The following is a 17,800-nucleotide window of genomic DNA, read 5'->3' as shown; positions in this document are numbered from 1 at the left end:
ACCCGTTCGGCTAACGACCCTCCACCAATCAAGGAAGCTGTGGATGAGAGTGGACACCCATTAAATGACCATTTTATAGGCCACAACCTTATACCCCCCTTATAGATTGGTTTTGTGAATGAGGCCTACTAACGGTAAGACTAGCATTTTAAGTTATACATATATATATATATATATATATATATATATATATATATATATATATATATATATATAAATGACCATTTTATAGGCCACAACCTTATACCCCCCTTATAGATTGGTTTCGTGAATGAGACCTACTAACGGTAAGACTAGCATTTTAAGTTATATATATATATATATATATATATATATATATATATATATATATATATATATATATATATATTAATCTGGTAATATTATAATAGTATAAGGTGTATTTTAAACATTTTAAAATAGGGTAAAGGGCACAAAAAACACTCTGTTTACACAGAAATTCGATTTTGACACCGTGTTTTTTTTTGTGTCAATTTTGACACTGTGTTATTAATTTTTTACTAAATGTAACCATATGACCTACTACAGTTGGTTAACCAATTACCTGCCCCTAATACGTCTTCGTGGCATCGTCCATGTCACCCCCTTTCCCCTAATTTAACATGTCATCCCCCTCATCCCCCTCATTTATCATCCTACACAAAAAAAGGAGATAAAGTTTCTACCCTCATTAACTAGGGTTTCTACCGTCTGTAACTTTGAAGAAAGGTGAAAGCTTACCATGAGGAACCCACGACCTAAGATAAGGAGAGCACAATCGTCCGATGAAATGGAAAAGGGACCATATTACGACTCTGATTTTGAAGAAAGTGAGTTAGAGTCAGAATCGGAGAGTGAATCAGAAAGGGCATTTGTTGTCGATGAAGAATTGGGTGACTATGATGCAAATAAACACACCACTTTTCCACAGTTGAAGGTACCTTTTGATGCCTTTCTTTATGATTTGTGCATTGTTCCTGTTTACAATAAGAGGGAAAATGTTGATGATGAAGTCATTAGAGAATAAGATCATTCTGATAATGAAATTGAAGATGACGAGGATGAGGTTGATAAAAAACCAACCAAATTTAGTGTTCATGACCCTTCTATTCATTGGAAGAAAATGAAACCACATTTAGGTGAAAAGTATGCTAATCAAACCGAGTTAAGGTTCTGCCTGACTAAATATGCAGTTCACAATGGTTATCCAATTAAGGTGACCAAATCTTCTAGTACAAGGCTTCAAGCAAAATGTGGTTTAGACAATAAAGGCAAGAGATGTACCTTCAAGCCGTGGGAATCCTGGATGAACAAAGAGAAATCATTTCAAATTAAGGGACTTAATAATAAGCATACTTGTGTTAGGGAGTAAAAGCATGCCACATTGGTTAATCCTGACTGGATAGCCAAACAGTTCTTGAAAAAATTGTGTGTTAGACCAAAAATGAAAGCCAGGGAGATGAAAGAAGAAATTAAGAAGAAATTTTTATGCATTGTGTCTAAGGGACAATGCTATAGGGCTAAGAAGAAAGAACAAGAGATTTTAACTGGAAAATTATCAGAGCATTATGCTCGTATATGGGAATATGGAGGAGAGATCATCAGATCAAACCCTGGTAGTACAACAAAGGTTGGAGTTGATGTCAAAGAAGATGGTAGCAGTGTTTTTAAAAGAATCTATGTATGTTTTAAGGCTATAAAGGATGGGTGGATTAGGGGTTGCAGGAGAGTCATTGGACTAGATGGTTGTTTTCTAAAAGGGCAATGCAAAGGGGAGTTACTCACTACAATAGGTAGGGATGGGAACAACCAGGTATATCCAATAGTCTGGGCTGTGATTGATGTTGAAAACAAGGACAACTGGGAGTGGTTTATTAAGTTGCTTATGGAAGACCTTGGCTTAGAGTTAGGTGAAGGGCTGACAGTTATTTCTGATCAGCATAAGGTATGTTTACTCTTTTTTGTTTGTTTACTCTTTTATATATGGTTAGTCTTTTTTGTATCTTTATAGTTTTTTGTATGAATGTAGGGCTTAGTAGAGGCTGTAAAGGAGAAGCTACCATTAGTTGGGCATAGGCAGTGTGCCAGACATGTGTATGTCAACTTTAAAAAGGTGTACAATGGGATTGATTATAAGAGACATTTTTGGGCAACTTCAATGTCAACCACAAAGTCATCTTTTCTTGAGACAATGGAGGGAATCAAAGAAATGAATGGGGGTGCTTATGACCACCTCATGGCAAGGAACCCAGAGAGTTGGAGCAGAGCATTTTATAAGGAAGGTAGAGCATGTGAAGCAGTAGAAAATGGTATATCAGAGAGCTTCAATTCAGTAATTTTGGAAGCAAGGACTAAGCCACTTCTTACTATGTTGGAGGAGCTCAGAATGTATGTTATGGAGAGGTTTTATAGGATGTCTACAATACACTTAAAATGGAGGGGAGATGTATGCCCTACAATATTGACAAAGCTGGATGACTGGTGTAAAGATATGAGGTAACATTATTGACTAAAATTATTCAGCATTCATTAAGATTATTCACTAACATGTATTGCATGAATTACAGGTTGTGGAGTGTTGTAGCTAGTGACACAAATGTATTTGAAGTGAGACTAGGATTTGAGTCTTTTCAGGTGGACTTAGGAGAACAATTCTGCACTTGTAGATTATGGGAATATTTGGGATTCCATGTGTCCATGCATGTGCAACTTTGAACCACACACAACAACAACCTGAAACACTGATCAATTCATGGTTTTCCAAAGAGAAGTTTGCAGAGACTTACAAAGGCAATATCAGGCCTCTAAATGGTAGTAAAATGTGGGCCAGGACACCATATGCCAAGCCACAGCCACCACCTGCAAGGAGGATGCCAGGAAGACCTAAAACCAGAATAAGGAAACATGTCACAAAGAAGAATGGAGAGTACAGGAAGATAAAGTCTGTTGGAGGTACAAAGATATGCCAGAACTGTTGGGAGGAAGGGCATAACAAAAGAACCTGCAAGAATCCAACTAAGCCCCAACCTCCAAAGGAAAAGAAAAGAAAGGGTAGGCCAACATTGGACCTTAATTGGCATTAATTCATACTTAAAGACCTACCACAACCTCTTCCTACTTAACCCTTGTACACCATCCACATCAAAATCCCTACCATGACTACTAAAATAACAAGTAACCCAATCACAACCCTAACAAGATCCATCAAACTTATTTCACCATGATGAGGGTTCCCTTTTCCCTGTCCAGTGCTTTTTTTCTTCTTTGCCATAACTTCAAACAGAAGTTCCTTATACCATGGACTTACTTCACCGTCATACCATTCAAAGTAGCCACAGTCTTCAACTTCATCGGGCCAGTACCTGCACCCAAAGTATCTTCTTCCAGGATTCTTCTCACTCGTTGATATCTTCAAGGGGGCAATTACTCCACAGTAGCACGTCCTAGAGGGACCATTGTTTAACTTGTTTACCCCACTCGTTGATCCAGCTGATCGAGACGAAGACACCAGTGCACAATCCTCGTGAAGAACTGAGATGAAAAAGTGAAGAAAAAGTGAAGATCGATCTAGGGTTCTAAAGGGTTGAAGCCGTTAGGGATCATTTATAAAGGCTCAACTGCCATGTAGGATCTTACGTGTATGCCACATAAGCAAATGGCCCACTCAGCAATATTCAAACCGGTTTACCTAAAGGAAACCAGTCATATGGTTACATTTAATAAAAAATTAATAACACAGTGTCAAAATTGACACAAAAAAAACACGGTGTCAAAATCGAATTTCTATGTAAACAGAGTGTTTTTTGTGCCATTTACCCTTTAAAATATTAGGGTTTTAATTCAATTTAAAATTTTCGAAATTTAAAACCTTTTAATTTAAAATTTTAAATATTAAAAACTCTTGATTTAATAATTATCCCAAAAATAAACAATTTATTTTAATTATCAAATCTTGAAGGATTATCTTTTAAATTAAACAATTAATTTAACCTAATCCCTTAAATCCCCTAAAATCGAAAATATGGGATGGGATAATTCCAAATATTTAATTACCATATTTTAAACAATTAAAAGATAACTACAAGATAAGGCATTATCCTAATCCCTAAAATTTAGGATCTTATCTTGGGGAGGATGCCAAAATCGAAAACCCTAGGGTTTGCAAACCCTAGAATTCGAAATTTTGGGGGCTAAGGAAGGGTTTTGGGAAACCCTTATCAATTTCAAAATTTAGGGTTCAAGAACCCTAATTTCGAAAATCATGCCTCCTAGGGTTTATTGGCCATAAACCCTAAAGTGTCAAATTCATACATTTGTATAATTCTAATTGAAAACAAAAACCAATGGCTCTGATACCACTGATAGGTTTTATACAAACAATCCTATGTGTGCATGCAACCCTAGTATTGGATCTATGTTTTTTCTATTAGTTACACAACATTATGAACACATGAAGAACCCTAGCATGCTCCTAGTATTTTCGAAAATCACAAAGCAGAATGGATTACATACCTCTTGTTGTTATGTTGTAATAACAACTTGAATCTTCAACCTTCTTCTCTTTGAAAGCAAGTACCACAAGTGTAGTACCTATAATGGCTCACAAACACCAAGCGCAAATGGAGAGGCAAGAGAGAGAGAGAGAGGGGAGAGGCAGAAAATCGGCTCTAGGAACTTCTAGGATCAAGTGGCCGATTTTCCTAAGCCAAGGGGTCCTTATATAGGTGTAGGGATTAGGGTTTCAGTCCTTATCCTTATCTGGTTGCTTAGCCACCAAGCAGCCCAAGGATAATTCTAGAACCCTTAGCCTTGGACGAATTCTAAGGCCTTATCCCCTTGAATTCGTCCACCCTATCCCTTAGGGCATCATTTGCCCTACTTTCCAAGTATCACATAATTGCAGTTCAGTCCCCCTAGTTCAGTTAATTCCTCTTGATCACAAAATTAATTCTTAATTAATTCTTGAACAATATTAACTAAACAAATATGACTTCTCTTTTAATATATTATTCTTATAATATATTAATAAACCATAATAACCTCTTTCTCTATTATTTCTCCAGTCAAGTTGCTTTGGTGAAGGCAACCCAAAAGGACCATGCACAACCGGGTCAAGTACTTACCAAATATGGTTACAGGCTTAGACACTAATCCATCAGTAATTAGGTAGACTCATCAATGTATAATGTTGTAATAGGTAATTTTGTGAATTTATATTGAAACTAGGGAAAAGCTTACTTTACAGGCATGATTGGTTGTTGTATTCCCACTATTCAACAGCTTTTTTTTAAATAGAAGTGACTCCAGCCTACAACATAGTCGAATGAGGGACATATTCTTTTATAACCTGTAACAAGAAAAATAAAATTGAAACCACTATCTACCAGTAAGAGCACCTTCATATTCTTAAAAGTTCTATTGAATTTTCACCAATCTTGCAATGTTATTAGTTTCTGTGTACAAAATAGGACAATTAATATCGAACATTGTTAACCATTCCAAACTCCAATGTTACATCATTTGTTGCACTCTCAATTTAAAGCTCGTGTTGTTCAATCCTTTTCAAGCTTTTATGTATTTTTGAGACTTCGGGTGTATCATGAAACAAGAAAATCAAATTATCCAGTTAGCAGTAAATAGTAAATACAGTTGTTAGATATACATATATTGTTTTAATGAAGTAAAAATTACATATTGTTGATAGATGGAAATTGAATTGATGATGTAAGCAAAAGAAGATCAAATCAGTATGAGTCAGAGCAGCAACTCGACCTCATACATGCACTTCTTTTGGTTCTTAATCATGCTATGCTTGTTAGGTATGATTTTTTTAATAATATAAAGTTTTTTAACGTTATTTTAACCAGTCAAACCCTAAATTGATGTATACAAATACAACAGGTACCAAGATGATTGGCTAAAGACATCAACAAGCTCTCTTTAGCATTAGGAAAAAGCTCATTTTGAACCTTATGCTATGCAGAAACATGTAAGAAGTTCAATTTACCATTGTTTTTTATTAAAATATTTAAATTTTTAACTAATTACTTATCAGTTTGAAAGTAATGCATTAATGGACTACAAACCAGTACATGTGTATATATAAAGCAGCCTAAATCATTCAAAAGGAAGGCAAATTAATTAGTTGAAAAAGTAATGATACATATGGAACATTAACGACCATAAAATACAACCCTTTAACTGGTTGATTAGAAAGAGTCATCTTTTCAAGTGATCCAATCATATTTGATACAGTCATGCTTGAATTCTTCAGCGTGTTGTGAATGTATTCAGTTGTTGCCTTTACACGAATTACACACACAACTAAAGTTAAGACAGTCAGAGAGAAAGATACAGAGTACACTATATTAAAGCTAATTAATGATGTAGCTAGACATACCTCTGTACCTTTATATATATATATATATATATATATATATATATATATATATATATATATATATATATATATATATATATATATATATATATATATATTTACAAATTCAAGTAGCATTCATGTTAGATAAGCAACAGAGGAGTTTCTCTTCCTTTTGATGATATTATGTGTTTGTTGAACAAATTTGATAACATTATGACAACATAAAAGAAAACTATCCTAATTTAAATTCAGAGCATTAAGGTAGATAAATTATCATGCAGGTCATGTCTCCAATCCATCCAAAAACCAATACATTAGTAAGTCTAAGGGTTGACATAAGGCCCTTCCTTATGTCGGGTTTAGGGTTTTAATATCGGATCAGTCAAGAAATTCACAAGTGATTAGAGAAATAAGTTAAATCAGGTCTTATAATAACATAAAAAAGTCGTGGAGTGCATAAGTACCTTTAGAGATACGGACTACTTTATCATGGTAGTCATTGCAAATAAGCAAGTATGAAGCAACAACTAAAGAGGTAGCAAGATCGACCGCAATTGCATGAATAGGTTGACTTTATTTTATTTTGGTTATTGAAAGTGAAAGTTATTTCGTTACGTATGAAATTGTTTCACACATCATAATGCTTACACCTCTAGCTTATTGATGTCACCTCATCTGAAAACCTATATAGAGAAAGATTTTCCGCGGTGCAACAATTTTCCCATACCAACTTATCTGAGAAAGAAGAAAGTGTTTGTGCTTTAGGAATCTTGGGCTAAAGCTTGTGTGTGTATATATAGTAAACACTAAAGCTTTTATATATATATATATATATATATATATATATATATATATATATATATATATATATATATATATATATATAACTTGGGCTAAAGCTTGTGTGTATATATAGTAAACACTAAAGCTTTTGTATATATAGTAAACACTAAAGCTTTTATTTATATATATATATATATATATATATATATATATATATATATATATATAGTAATTCACAGACACTAACTTTATACAAGTTTTCGGTTTAATGCCAAAATATTTTTACTGGATAAATGAGTATAGTGTTTACTACTTGTAATTTTCATTTTATGGAATATCATTTTAAAATTTAATTAATAATCAATATTTTTTTATTTTTTTTATTAAACTACACATCAAACAAATCAAAGCGTGACTACTTTTCAACGGACCATACAATAATCTTATAAGCCGGAGCCACCAGTCACGGTGATCAAATGAGTGGCGCCGGCAAGTTCAGATCAAACATAAACGGCTTCTTCGATGTCCTTAATTTTCGATCTTCCTCGCTATCTAAATTTACACCATCATTACCACTGGAGGGATGATAAAACAACGCAGAAAAGTTACTTTGCACGTCTTTCTTCTCTACTACCGGCGGTGAAAATGCGGTGAGGCTGACGCAGAAGTTCATCTTCGCCTTCGCACCACGGAGGCTGAAGGCGGCTTCGTCGTAGGCTCGAGCGGCCTCCTCCGCCGTATCGAATGTGCCTAGCCACCGCCGACTTTTCTTCCATGGATCACGAATCTCAGCGGCGAAGCGTCCCCATGGCCTCTTACGTACGCCGCGATAGTGAAATTCCTTTCGTGGCTTATGCTTATGTGATGGTGGCGCTGGTACTGTCGGTGTTGTTACCGGAGCTTCGTCCTTCGTCGCGTCGGAGAATAGGTAGCGGCGGTGATCGTCGTGTAGAGTGTCGATCACCATTGGTTGTTAGTAGAGAGAGAGGAAGAGAATCAGTGTCAGGTATGAAAGGTTCCGATGTGTATTTATACTCCGATGGGATTGCCTGTATTGATGGAGACATGGTGGTTAATTTTTCTTTATTCTGATCTTTACACGTTTCGAAGTTCTAAAATTTTGCCACATTAATATCATTTATTCTAAAAAGAACATTAAAGTTTCTATTTTTTATCAAATGGACACTAGAGTACTTTAGTCAACAATGGTTGTCAAACTTGATTTGCAAATGCAAATGAGCGTAATACCCTTTCCTAATGCTCCATGCGACCTCCATTTGTTCTGTAAGTAATTTTCTTTTATTTTCATCATAGGGTTTTTTTTAGTAACAATTGGCTGAAAAGTTTAAAGATATCCTTTATTTCTTTTTAGAACTTCAAGCCATTTTGAGTGTTTTAATTTTCAAATGATCATCACTAAGGCTAAGGGGAGTGGTACTCTTAACATCTTGCCACATCAGATTTTGAAATGTCACCTCATTTTTTACCTTTTAGCATCTAATCTTAGCATTTGGTAAGGAGTGGTAACACTCCTAGCACTTTATTTTTATTTTATTTTTTATTTTCTTTTTCTAATTTAATTAAATTACTTTATAAATAATCAACCAACATTCAAATAAATTACTCTTTTTTAGATTTGAAAGAAATAAGGTAGCTCCAAATTTCTTTCAGATTTTTTTTTTTGGAATGAAACAAAATACCACTAATGCGAGAACATTCAAATTTGATTGTATATCTAAGAACAATGCCACACATTTCAAAACCTCTTTTGACTTTTGTTAAAGTCAAACCATCTCTCACATTTGAGATTTTGAACAACATGGAAAACTTTGCTTTTATGCCGAAAATGCCCTCGTTCATTTTGGAAACTACCCTTGATAGTTGATATCGTCATTTCCCTTTGAGGGTATGAATGCTTAAAACCCCAATTAATAATTGCTATATAGTATATACAACAAGCTCCAATCATATCTTTTTTAAGATACAGAGCAACTATTACTCCATTATCCATATTAATTAAACTCCTCAAAAAATGGATTACACATACTATATTCTTACTTAACCGCCATCATAAATGCAATTTGAAATTGTAAATATCAATCAAGATCATTACAGTTCATTAATATCACATAAAAAGAAACTATGCTTACATGCATAGTATGTGTCTTCCCACGGCTTGTTACACCATATGCAAATAAAGTTCCTGCATTTGCAGTCATACATTAGCCCCAACTAGTGTTTGGCTCAATCCCTTTTTTAATTTGCAGTCATAACAATGCCTGAGAAGCTATTCTTGTTTCTACCCAAATACTTCGTATATACCTAAAACCAATTCAAATTCAAGATCTTGAAATTACCTCAAAGGCGTAAAACGAATTTAATAATGTTACAATTAATGATTAATATAAGGTTAAAACTCATAACTACTAACTTGTCAAAAGTTCCAATCAGAGACTAAAATTCAGTAAATTACATCTTTTATTTTTCATTCCTATTTCAAGAAAACAAAAAGTATGCCTTGAAGAATTTTAGGTGCTAATTGCATTTAGCATTGCTCTTACCTTCTTGGATTTGTCATATACAAAGCAAAGAACAATAAAAATGTACGTTCATTCATTGCAAATCACAGAGTATGCTCTGAAAAGATTGAGTTCAAAGTTTTAACAATCACATAAATAATATTCGTTTACAAATTCAATAAAAACCAGATATGCATTTGATTTTATAAGTGTAAACAAGCAGAGGAGCCCAAAACTGGAGGAAGTTTTTCATTGAGGAATTTTATCGAACACTTGGTGTTCATACAAAAATAAAGAGTGCTTGCAATTTTTATGTTCTACACAGTTTGGGGTAAAACAACAAAATATAAGAAATCAAACTCCCAAGAATAAAAAACAGAAAATCGGTTAGCATTTGTACAACATGTGTGTGCCTATCAATGTTTCGCAAGGTCGTCTATATTGATCTTGAAAGAAAAACAGAAACAGCACCATATAAAACTATACATAATTACAAATAGATTGTGTAATGAGTCATGTGTACCTCAATTCTTAGTCGACAAATTCATACTTGACATCGAGACATTCTCAATTGACACATTCTTGAGTCGTTGGTTCAGACATCCGTAGATGCCAATTTCTTGAGTTGCTGGTTCAGAATTGATTATTTTGGAGCGGGAGCATCAATGAATGTTTTTCTCTTTTTTGGAGAAGGAGCTTAGACGAAGAGTGAACCGATCAACTGGCGAGCCTCTACGATTTTGTTGGTATTGGAGAGCATCAAGCGCAAACCCAGATCAAAAGCAAAAAAAAAAAAGCAAAATAACACCAAAATTGATTTCCGCTTCGTCTTCTTCCAACCAATCACAATGCGTTGTTGTTTCTCTCTCTTCTCACCAAAACAACGACGAGTGCCCGGTAGCAACCCCCTTAGCGAGTGCTAGGGGGCGGTGTTTCAAGGTGGCTAGCGAGCGTAGCGAGGCCGGTGGCGACGTCCACTCCGCTTAGCCTAAACGATTTTGTTGGTTTAAAGTAAGTTTCTTTTATTGAATTTATACTTTATACAACTATTGTCATAAAACTAGTATGTTTTCGAAAATTAATTATTTTTTAAGGGTTTTCGAAAACTGATGATATTTATAATGGTTTTGAATGTTGGATAATTTTTATGAAAAGTCTTTTAAAATTCAATGACAAATTAAATAAAGTTATAGTTATCTTCTAGGGAAATCTACAGAAAAGACTCATTATTTTTAAAAAAAATTAACGACTAAGTCCCAAAATTATTTTTTTGAATAAAAAAGCCCAAGAAACCACCAAATTTCTTAACTTTTGCTTATTTTGATTTGTTCAGCATGTAATGAGACCAAATCATTAATTTTTTCAAAATAATGAAGTTTTTCTACAGATTTTCTCAAAATTTGTATATATGTATAAAATAATTTTGTATGTATTTTTTAAGAATTTTTATATTTTTTTTATGTATATATATATTTATTAATTTTTTTTATATAGGTTTTTTTATGTATTTTAAATGTATAAACATATATTTTACGTATTTATATGAATTTTTAAGTATTTTTATATATTTTTATGTATTTTAGTATAATTTTCATGTATATATGAATTTTTTATGTATTTTTATGTATTTATTTTTCAAAGACGATCATTAGTAATCAACGTCATTTTTGCAGGTAAATACATCCAATTTTTATTGACTTCAGTTTGTAGATGAAACAAATTTACGAATATCTTTATTAACGAAAAAGATATTTGTAAATTTTGTTAATCTACAAACTGAATTAATTTACCCGTAAAAATAACGTTGATTGTTAAGGATCGTCTATGAAAAATATTTGTTTTGAAGTATTCTAGTGTTTTTTTTCTTCATTTAGAAAGTCTAATAGTTAGCTTACAATAAAACTTGAAGCAAAAAAAATAATACATAACTATGTAAAAAAAAAAATACCAAAATACATAAATACATGAAAAAATATACCAAAATACATAAAAGTATGAAAAAATATTCAAAATTTTATATAAATATGTAAAAAAAATTACGTTTATACATTTAAAATACATAAAAAAAACTATATGAAAAACTTAAAAAATACAAAAATACGTAAAATATATATAAAAATATGTAAAAATACCTAAAAAATATATAAAAATATACTTATATATTATATACAAATTTTGAGAAAATCTGTAGCAAAATCCTATTATTTTGGAAAAAATAACAATTTGGTTTTATAACCTGTTGAACATGTCAAAATTGGCTGAAGTGAATAAATTTGTTGGTTTCTTAGGTTTTTATATTTAGAAAATATATTTGGGCTTAATTATTAATTTTCACAAAATAATAAGACTTTTCTAGAGATTTATCTTATCTTATATTGTAATTTGCCCTTGTTAACAATAATTTCAATTGACTTACCTCGTTGTTGAGTTCAACTTAACGAGAAAAAAAAAGGAAATGAATGGAAGTGAGAAGAAAATAAAAGAAATTAGTATTCTTGAGTTTCATTAAATGATTGAAAGTGAAAATAGAATGATTACTTTCTCTCCTAATTTTTCTTTCGATTGGGAAGAATTTAGAGAGAAAAAATAAAATGTTTAATTTTGCTTTCGTTTCTCTCAAACTCGGGAACACAAATGACAAATTTTTTTTTTTTTTTTATTTCTTTTTTTTTCTCTCTCCTTATTTTTTATTTTTCTATTCTTTTCTTTCTTTTACTAAAAATGGAAGAAACGATAATCATCACATCATCTCATCTTATGATAGAAAGGCCCTAGTCCCACTATGATTCGGATTAAAAGTTATACTAATGATTTGTCTTTTACTTAATATTTTTTTAAACCTAAAACTGGACATACCTATTTAAATATAGCTCAATACATATCTATGGAAGGCAAACGGACAACAAGCTGCGCCACTAGCCATTTCTGGATGACAAAACTAATTCTTTTGAAAACAACATCTATGGATCTAGGAGATATAACATTAGAATGCATGACCCGTTGGACTCTGTTGAGGAGCTCCACCGCCTCTGGTGCGACAAAACCAAATGTATCATATGTAAAAGGTACAAACACATGTTGATTTTCTATACATGCATTTTCGTGCTTTGCCATTTTGTACGCAACAGTTTTCAAAGCGGCATGCCCTGCTGTGAAACCGCTCCTCAAACCTACGAGAGGAGAGACCCCAATAAGATCCACACAAGTGTGCTTCCCTCCTATCCATCAAAAGACCAAAATGTCACCCGACCTGAGTGTGAATCTTTCATCCTGCGGGTCCGTCAAAAAGTTCATTGACGCTTCTTTCTTCACAGAAATACCAGCACGTCGACAAGTATCAAAGAGAACATCCCTAACCACATCATGTCGGTACTTGAAACCACGAAGATCTCTACAATAAACCGCATGTTCCCCAAAAGTGTCCAAACATGCCTTACGGCAAACTGGACATATCTCGTCAATTAGAAATAGAGAAATCATGAGACGGTAACGAATGATAGTTCGGTACTCCACATGAGACATATGATGGACAAGGCCTTAATATATTTTATTCATTAAAATAGAAATCAAGATATCAAAAATTATAATTATGATAAAAGTAAGTTTTTTTATTTATAAATAATCAATATGCATAGTATTTAGTTAACTGGTCGAATAGACGAGTAAAAAAGAGCTACAAAAGAAACCAAAGTAAACTGTTCTATTCAATCGTAATAATACAACTTTTAATCACAATTATAACAGTGATTATTAAATAAACCAATTGGATACGAAATATTTGGGTTCAAGACACATCCATAAAAAAGTAATTAGTTTTTACTTATCTGGTTTAATCTGTTATGGATCCACTTTATTTTGCCAACAAGTCAACAATTGCGACTGTGAGATAAATAAAATGACATTTGTTTTGATAAATAAAATAATTAACAGAAGCCGATAGCTTCTAGTGTATGTTCACACGTTGGTTTCTAGAGCGTGTTGTGTAAAGTCAAATATGAAAGCAATCATATTTTTTTTTCCGAATTTAATCCCTCGTGCTACTCCTTAGGTTTGCAAAGTGCCTTGACTTTATTTTCCAAGCATATTATTATGTTTTAAAATTGCTATATTTTCTTGTATAAGTATAACCAGGTATAAGACTCATATATTACATAAGTTTTTTTCAAATAAAAATTAAATATGAAATTCTAAACATTTGAGAAGTTTGAATTTATAAGAAAATTGAGAAAAATATTGAATTATTAAAATTAAAGTGTATTTTTCTCTTTTAAATTTAAACATATAATTTAGATAAATAAATAAAGGAAACTAATGAGTCTTTAATTTAGTAATTTCGAAATTAAAAGGAAAGTCAAATAATGAAATTGATATGTATTTATTATTATATTTAAATACTATATGGAATTCAATAAAATGAAAAAACCATAAAATTGACATATGTAATAAAATTTAATTTAAAATAACCATAAAATGACATGTGACAAAATGAATGAGAATGTGACATTTAACAAAAAGATCTTTATTTATTAGAGTAGACATATTATATATAAATAGTAAATGATTAAATCTTCAAAATCCAGCTTGATCCTCAACGTCGGGTTGTTAATCGAGGAATCAAATCTAAAGCGTCAGAATTTAAAGCGATTAACGGCAAAATGAATGGTTGTAGACTTTTACAATGGATGCACATGCACCAGATTTTAACAAAACTTGTTTTTTTTTCGTTTGATTTTTTTAGGCAATGTTTTTTATTGAAAAAAAAATTGAATATATCATTGTTCATGATTTTTCGTCATCTTTCTATAGAGATCCATATTACTCACTTTATTTCTTTGTTTTTTTGAAAAGTTAAAGCCTATTTTTTATCAAAAAAATTTAATAAATATATCAGAATTCATATTTTTTGTATTCTTTAAACATAGATTCATTAAAAAAAATGAATTTTTAGTTCAAATTCACATTGTGAATCTGCTCAGATTCACAGTGTGAATAATAGTAAGTCAGATTCACATTGTGAATTCTGAAAACTAAATTATATACAGTTCATATTCACAATGTGAATAAATCCATTTGTTAATTTTATAAAACTAATTTATTAGTAATCACAACGTTAAAATATTATAAAATTACATGAAAATATATTTCGATTCATATGTAAGTTTCATTAAATTAATTTGTGAATGATCAAAGAATTGAAATAGTAAGTCGGATTCACATTGTGAATGTTAAAATTGAAATATTACAGTTCAGATTCACAATGTAAATCTGAACTGATCGAGATTTTTTTTAATCGATGTTGATGTTAATTAATAGAGGACAAAAAATTAAGATTTTTGGTATAGTTAGTTTTTTTTGGATAAAAATAAATTTAAATATTGAAAAAAAAAACAAAAGAAGTGAGTTTTTTTCGAAAAAAAATTGTTTTTTATATATCAACATGGATCTCTATGGAAAGAGGACGAAAAATCGTGAACAATGGTATATTCGGGTTTTTTTTTCGATAAAAAACATGGCTTAAAAAAAATTAAACGAAAAAAGAGGTGGATTTTTTTGGTAAAGATGTGAGTTTTGTGGTATAATCCAGTGTATGTACGTCCGATGTACAAGTGTAAATCCATTCCATTAGTTGTTGATCATTATGATTTGTGAAGCTGTGTGTGTAATATCGATTCAAATATATTTCCATCCAACAAAAATGTCCGAACAAAAGTAACGAATATGAAAAACCTTAATGCTTCAAAAGAATTCCAACGAATAGCTGTTAATGGTTAACCAATCATTTTTATTCAATTTACGAAAGAAGATATGATCTATTCAATATCAACCCAAAAACAACATAGAAATTCCTTATCTAGTATGGTCATGACTTTTTCAAGATCAATAAAAAAATAATAAAGTAATAACCATTCTCTAATCAAAGTCTCTTTTTTATAACCAAGGATTATATTCACTATTATATGAGTTAATACAATTGTTTATGTGTTCATATAACCGTTTATGAGTTAATACAATTGTTTGAATTCATATATATATATATATATATATATATATATATATATATATATATATATATATATATATTGAAATGGCCAAAATTTTATAAAAACACCCTGCACCATCAAGTAGTTGAGCAGGGGCAAACCATGCACCATCAAGTAGCTGAGCAGGGCTAAAACAGGAAACAACAAAAGTTTAGGCAATTACAAGAAAGAAAAGGGAGATTTTTTCCAATTTTTCTAATTATATTTTACTCCTTTACCTCTACAATTAACCCATAGGTGTACCATCACCTTGATGTTTTCCACCACACATGTTGGAGAGATGAAACTCTCATTTGAATAATCTGTTATTCCTAGCTTTCCATACTTCTCATAGTAGCCCATAACAAATTGCTCTAAATCTCTTCATTTTCTTAGGACATCGATCCCAAGATGTTGCTAGCTACATTAGCTCTCCAACAGGTGTTCGTTTGGATGAATAAGTTTGATCCGATCCAATCAAGTAAATCCAAATAGATTTTGGTTTTCAAAACATGGATCCGAATAGTCAAAACTAAATTCAAATCCGATCCGATCCAACCAAATTACAATTCGGTTGGATCGATTTTTACAATTCGGTTTTTAAGAGGCAAAACATTTTAAAAAATACATTACTTAAAGATTAGTCAACTTTATAAAAGTAACTAAAAAAACTTTTCAATTATAAATTATTATTATAATTAAAAAATAATTTAGTAAATTCATAAATGATTAAAGCTATATATTAAAAATAAGTAATAAATTGTTATTCGATTTTTTTGGACTATTCGGTTCTTATTTTATAAACCATAACCAATCCGAAATCCAAAATAATAATTTGGTTTAGCTCAAAATCAATCCAAAAATCCGAATATCCGGACCAAATAGTCCAATCCAACTTTTCCAATTGGACAATTTGGGTTTAACCAAATAGTGAACAGTCCTATCCAACATTGTGAATATCAAAAACATTTATGTCACACTAGTTAAATATCTCTCCCTTACTGATATTGCAAATGGACAGTTGATCAGTAAATTGTTCGCACACTCCAGACCGTCAATGCAAAAATTGCACATTGAAGATTCCACCTGAATCCCTTGTCGACTAAGGCAAGTGTTGATGGAATCCTCCTTTGATTCGCTCTCCACACAAAAGATGTAACTTTGGTGGGAATGATCTTACTCCATTCCAACTTATATGGTTCGATGATGCTCGAATTTTCTTGATCCAATTTCTTCCTTAAAAACTCCACCTTGTATTTACCATCTAATGTAAGCGCGCACGTCCACTAATCTTGACCCGATTGAGGTCTTGACCCGACTGAATACAAACTTGAGCTATGATTACACTGGACAATATTCCCGCTGAGAACGCAACCTTTTTAGCACTCGTTATATTATTCCACACACAAATAAGCTTTTTTCGATAAATATTCTATAGATTATGAATTCCATATATCACCCCAGCCCACAGGTTATTAGGCTCAGTTTTTAGCCTCCACCACCATTTAACTATGAGTGCAGTGCTTAGTGTTTTAATCGATCCCACTCCCAAACCGTCATTCTTCTTAGATTCGATTACTTTCTCCCAGGCCACCCAATGTAACTTCTTGGTATCCTCGTTCCCACTCCATGAGAACTTTCTTCTTATTTTCTCAAGTTTTTCAATAACACCTTGAGGAGCTCTGAAGAGGAATAGGTAATAGGTAGGCAAATTTCCCAACATCTATTTTATAAGAGTTAACCGCCCCCCAAATGAGAGGTTTCTTGCTTTCTAAGACGAGAGCTTAACATGAAATTTATTTATTATGGCCTGCCAATTCTTTACCAAGTTCATATTAGCACCCACAGGAACCCCGAGATAGGTGAAAGATAAAAAAACCTGCTACACACCCAAGTATCAAGGCCCATTCGGATGTTTACTGCATAGAAGCTCCAATCCATACCACCTTTGATTTTTGGAAATTCACCTTAAGGCCTGAAGAGACATGGAAACATTTCAGTATTCGGGCTAGATTTTTCAGGTTCGAATTCATATCATTATTATATCTAATATATATGTGAATAAATATTAATAAAAATTGAATACAATTTTATAT

The 17,800-nt window shown here is 31.9% G+C and overlaps 3 protein-coding genes across 3 annotated transcripts in view; 2 read left to right on the top strand and 1 right to left on the bottom strand.

Annotated features, from left to right (window-relative positions):
• Nucleotides 1–1,444: 1,444 nt before the first annotated feature.
• LOC145114302 (uncharacterized) lies at nucleotides 1,445–3,083 on the top strand. The gene is made up of 4 exons (XM_079050303.1): nucleotides 1,445–1,945; nucleotides 2,030–2,496; nucleotides 2,568–2,598; nucleotides 2,667–3,083. Exons 1-4 carry the CDS (start codon nucleotides 1,445–1,447, stop codon nucleotides 3,081–3,083), a joined length of 1,416 nt encoding a protein of 471 aa, XP_078906429.1.
• Nucleotides 3,084–7,637: 4,554 nt separating this feature from the next.
• LOC145114301 (ethylene-responsive transcription factor 11-like) lies at nucleotides 7,638–8,132 on the bottom strand. Its single transcript, XM_079050302.1, has one exon. The coding sequence runs from the start codon at nucleotides 8,130–8,132 to the stop codon at nucleotides 7,638–7,640; it is 495 nt and encodes a 164-aa protein (XP_078906428.1).
• A 238-nt stretch (nucleotides 8,133–8,370) lies between these two features.
• Nucleotides 8,371–17,800, top strand: part of LOC145114299 (uncharacterized) — a 103,807-nt gene continuing 94,377 nt past the window's right edge. The window contains exon 1 of the mRNA XM_079050301.1: nucleotides 8,371–8,449. Coding sequence (XP_078906427.1) covers nucleotides 8,371–8,449 — 79 coding nt within the window. The remainder of the gene's footprint in view (nucleotides 8,450–17,800) is intronic.

This window comes from Lactuca virosa, chromosome 5, assembly GCF_052849685.1.
Source record: "Lactuca virosa cultivar CGN04683 chromosome 5, Lactuca_virosa_CGN04683_v6, whole genome shotgun sequence".
NCBI classification, from domain to species: domain Eukaryota; kingdom Viridiplantae; phylum Streptophyta; class Magnoliopsida; order Asterales; family Asteraceae; genus Lactuca; species Lactuca virosa.
The sequence above is the reverse complement of the archived record's forward strand: the minus strand, read 5'-3'. Positions and strand labels throughout refer to the sequence as shown.

Excerpts from the sequence above, each read along its gene's own strand:
- LOC145114302 (XM_079050303.1), top strand. The coding sequence starts at position 1,445 with ATGAAAGCCAGGGAGATGAAAGAAGAAATTAAGAAGAAATTTTTATGC. Across the intron at positions 2,497-2,567 it reads GACTGGTGTAAAGATATGAG|GTTGTGGAGTGTTGTAGCTA; the intron begins GTAACATTATTG and ends CATGAATTACAG. Across the intron at positions 2,599-2,666 it reads TTGTAGCTAGTGACACAAAT|ATTATGGGAATATTTGGGAT; the intron begins GTATTTGAAGTG and ends CTGCACTTGTAG.
- LOC145114301 (XM_079050302.1), bottom strand. The coding sequence starts at position 8,132 with ATGGTGATCGACACTCTACACGACGATCACCGCCGCTACCTATTCTCC.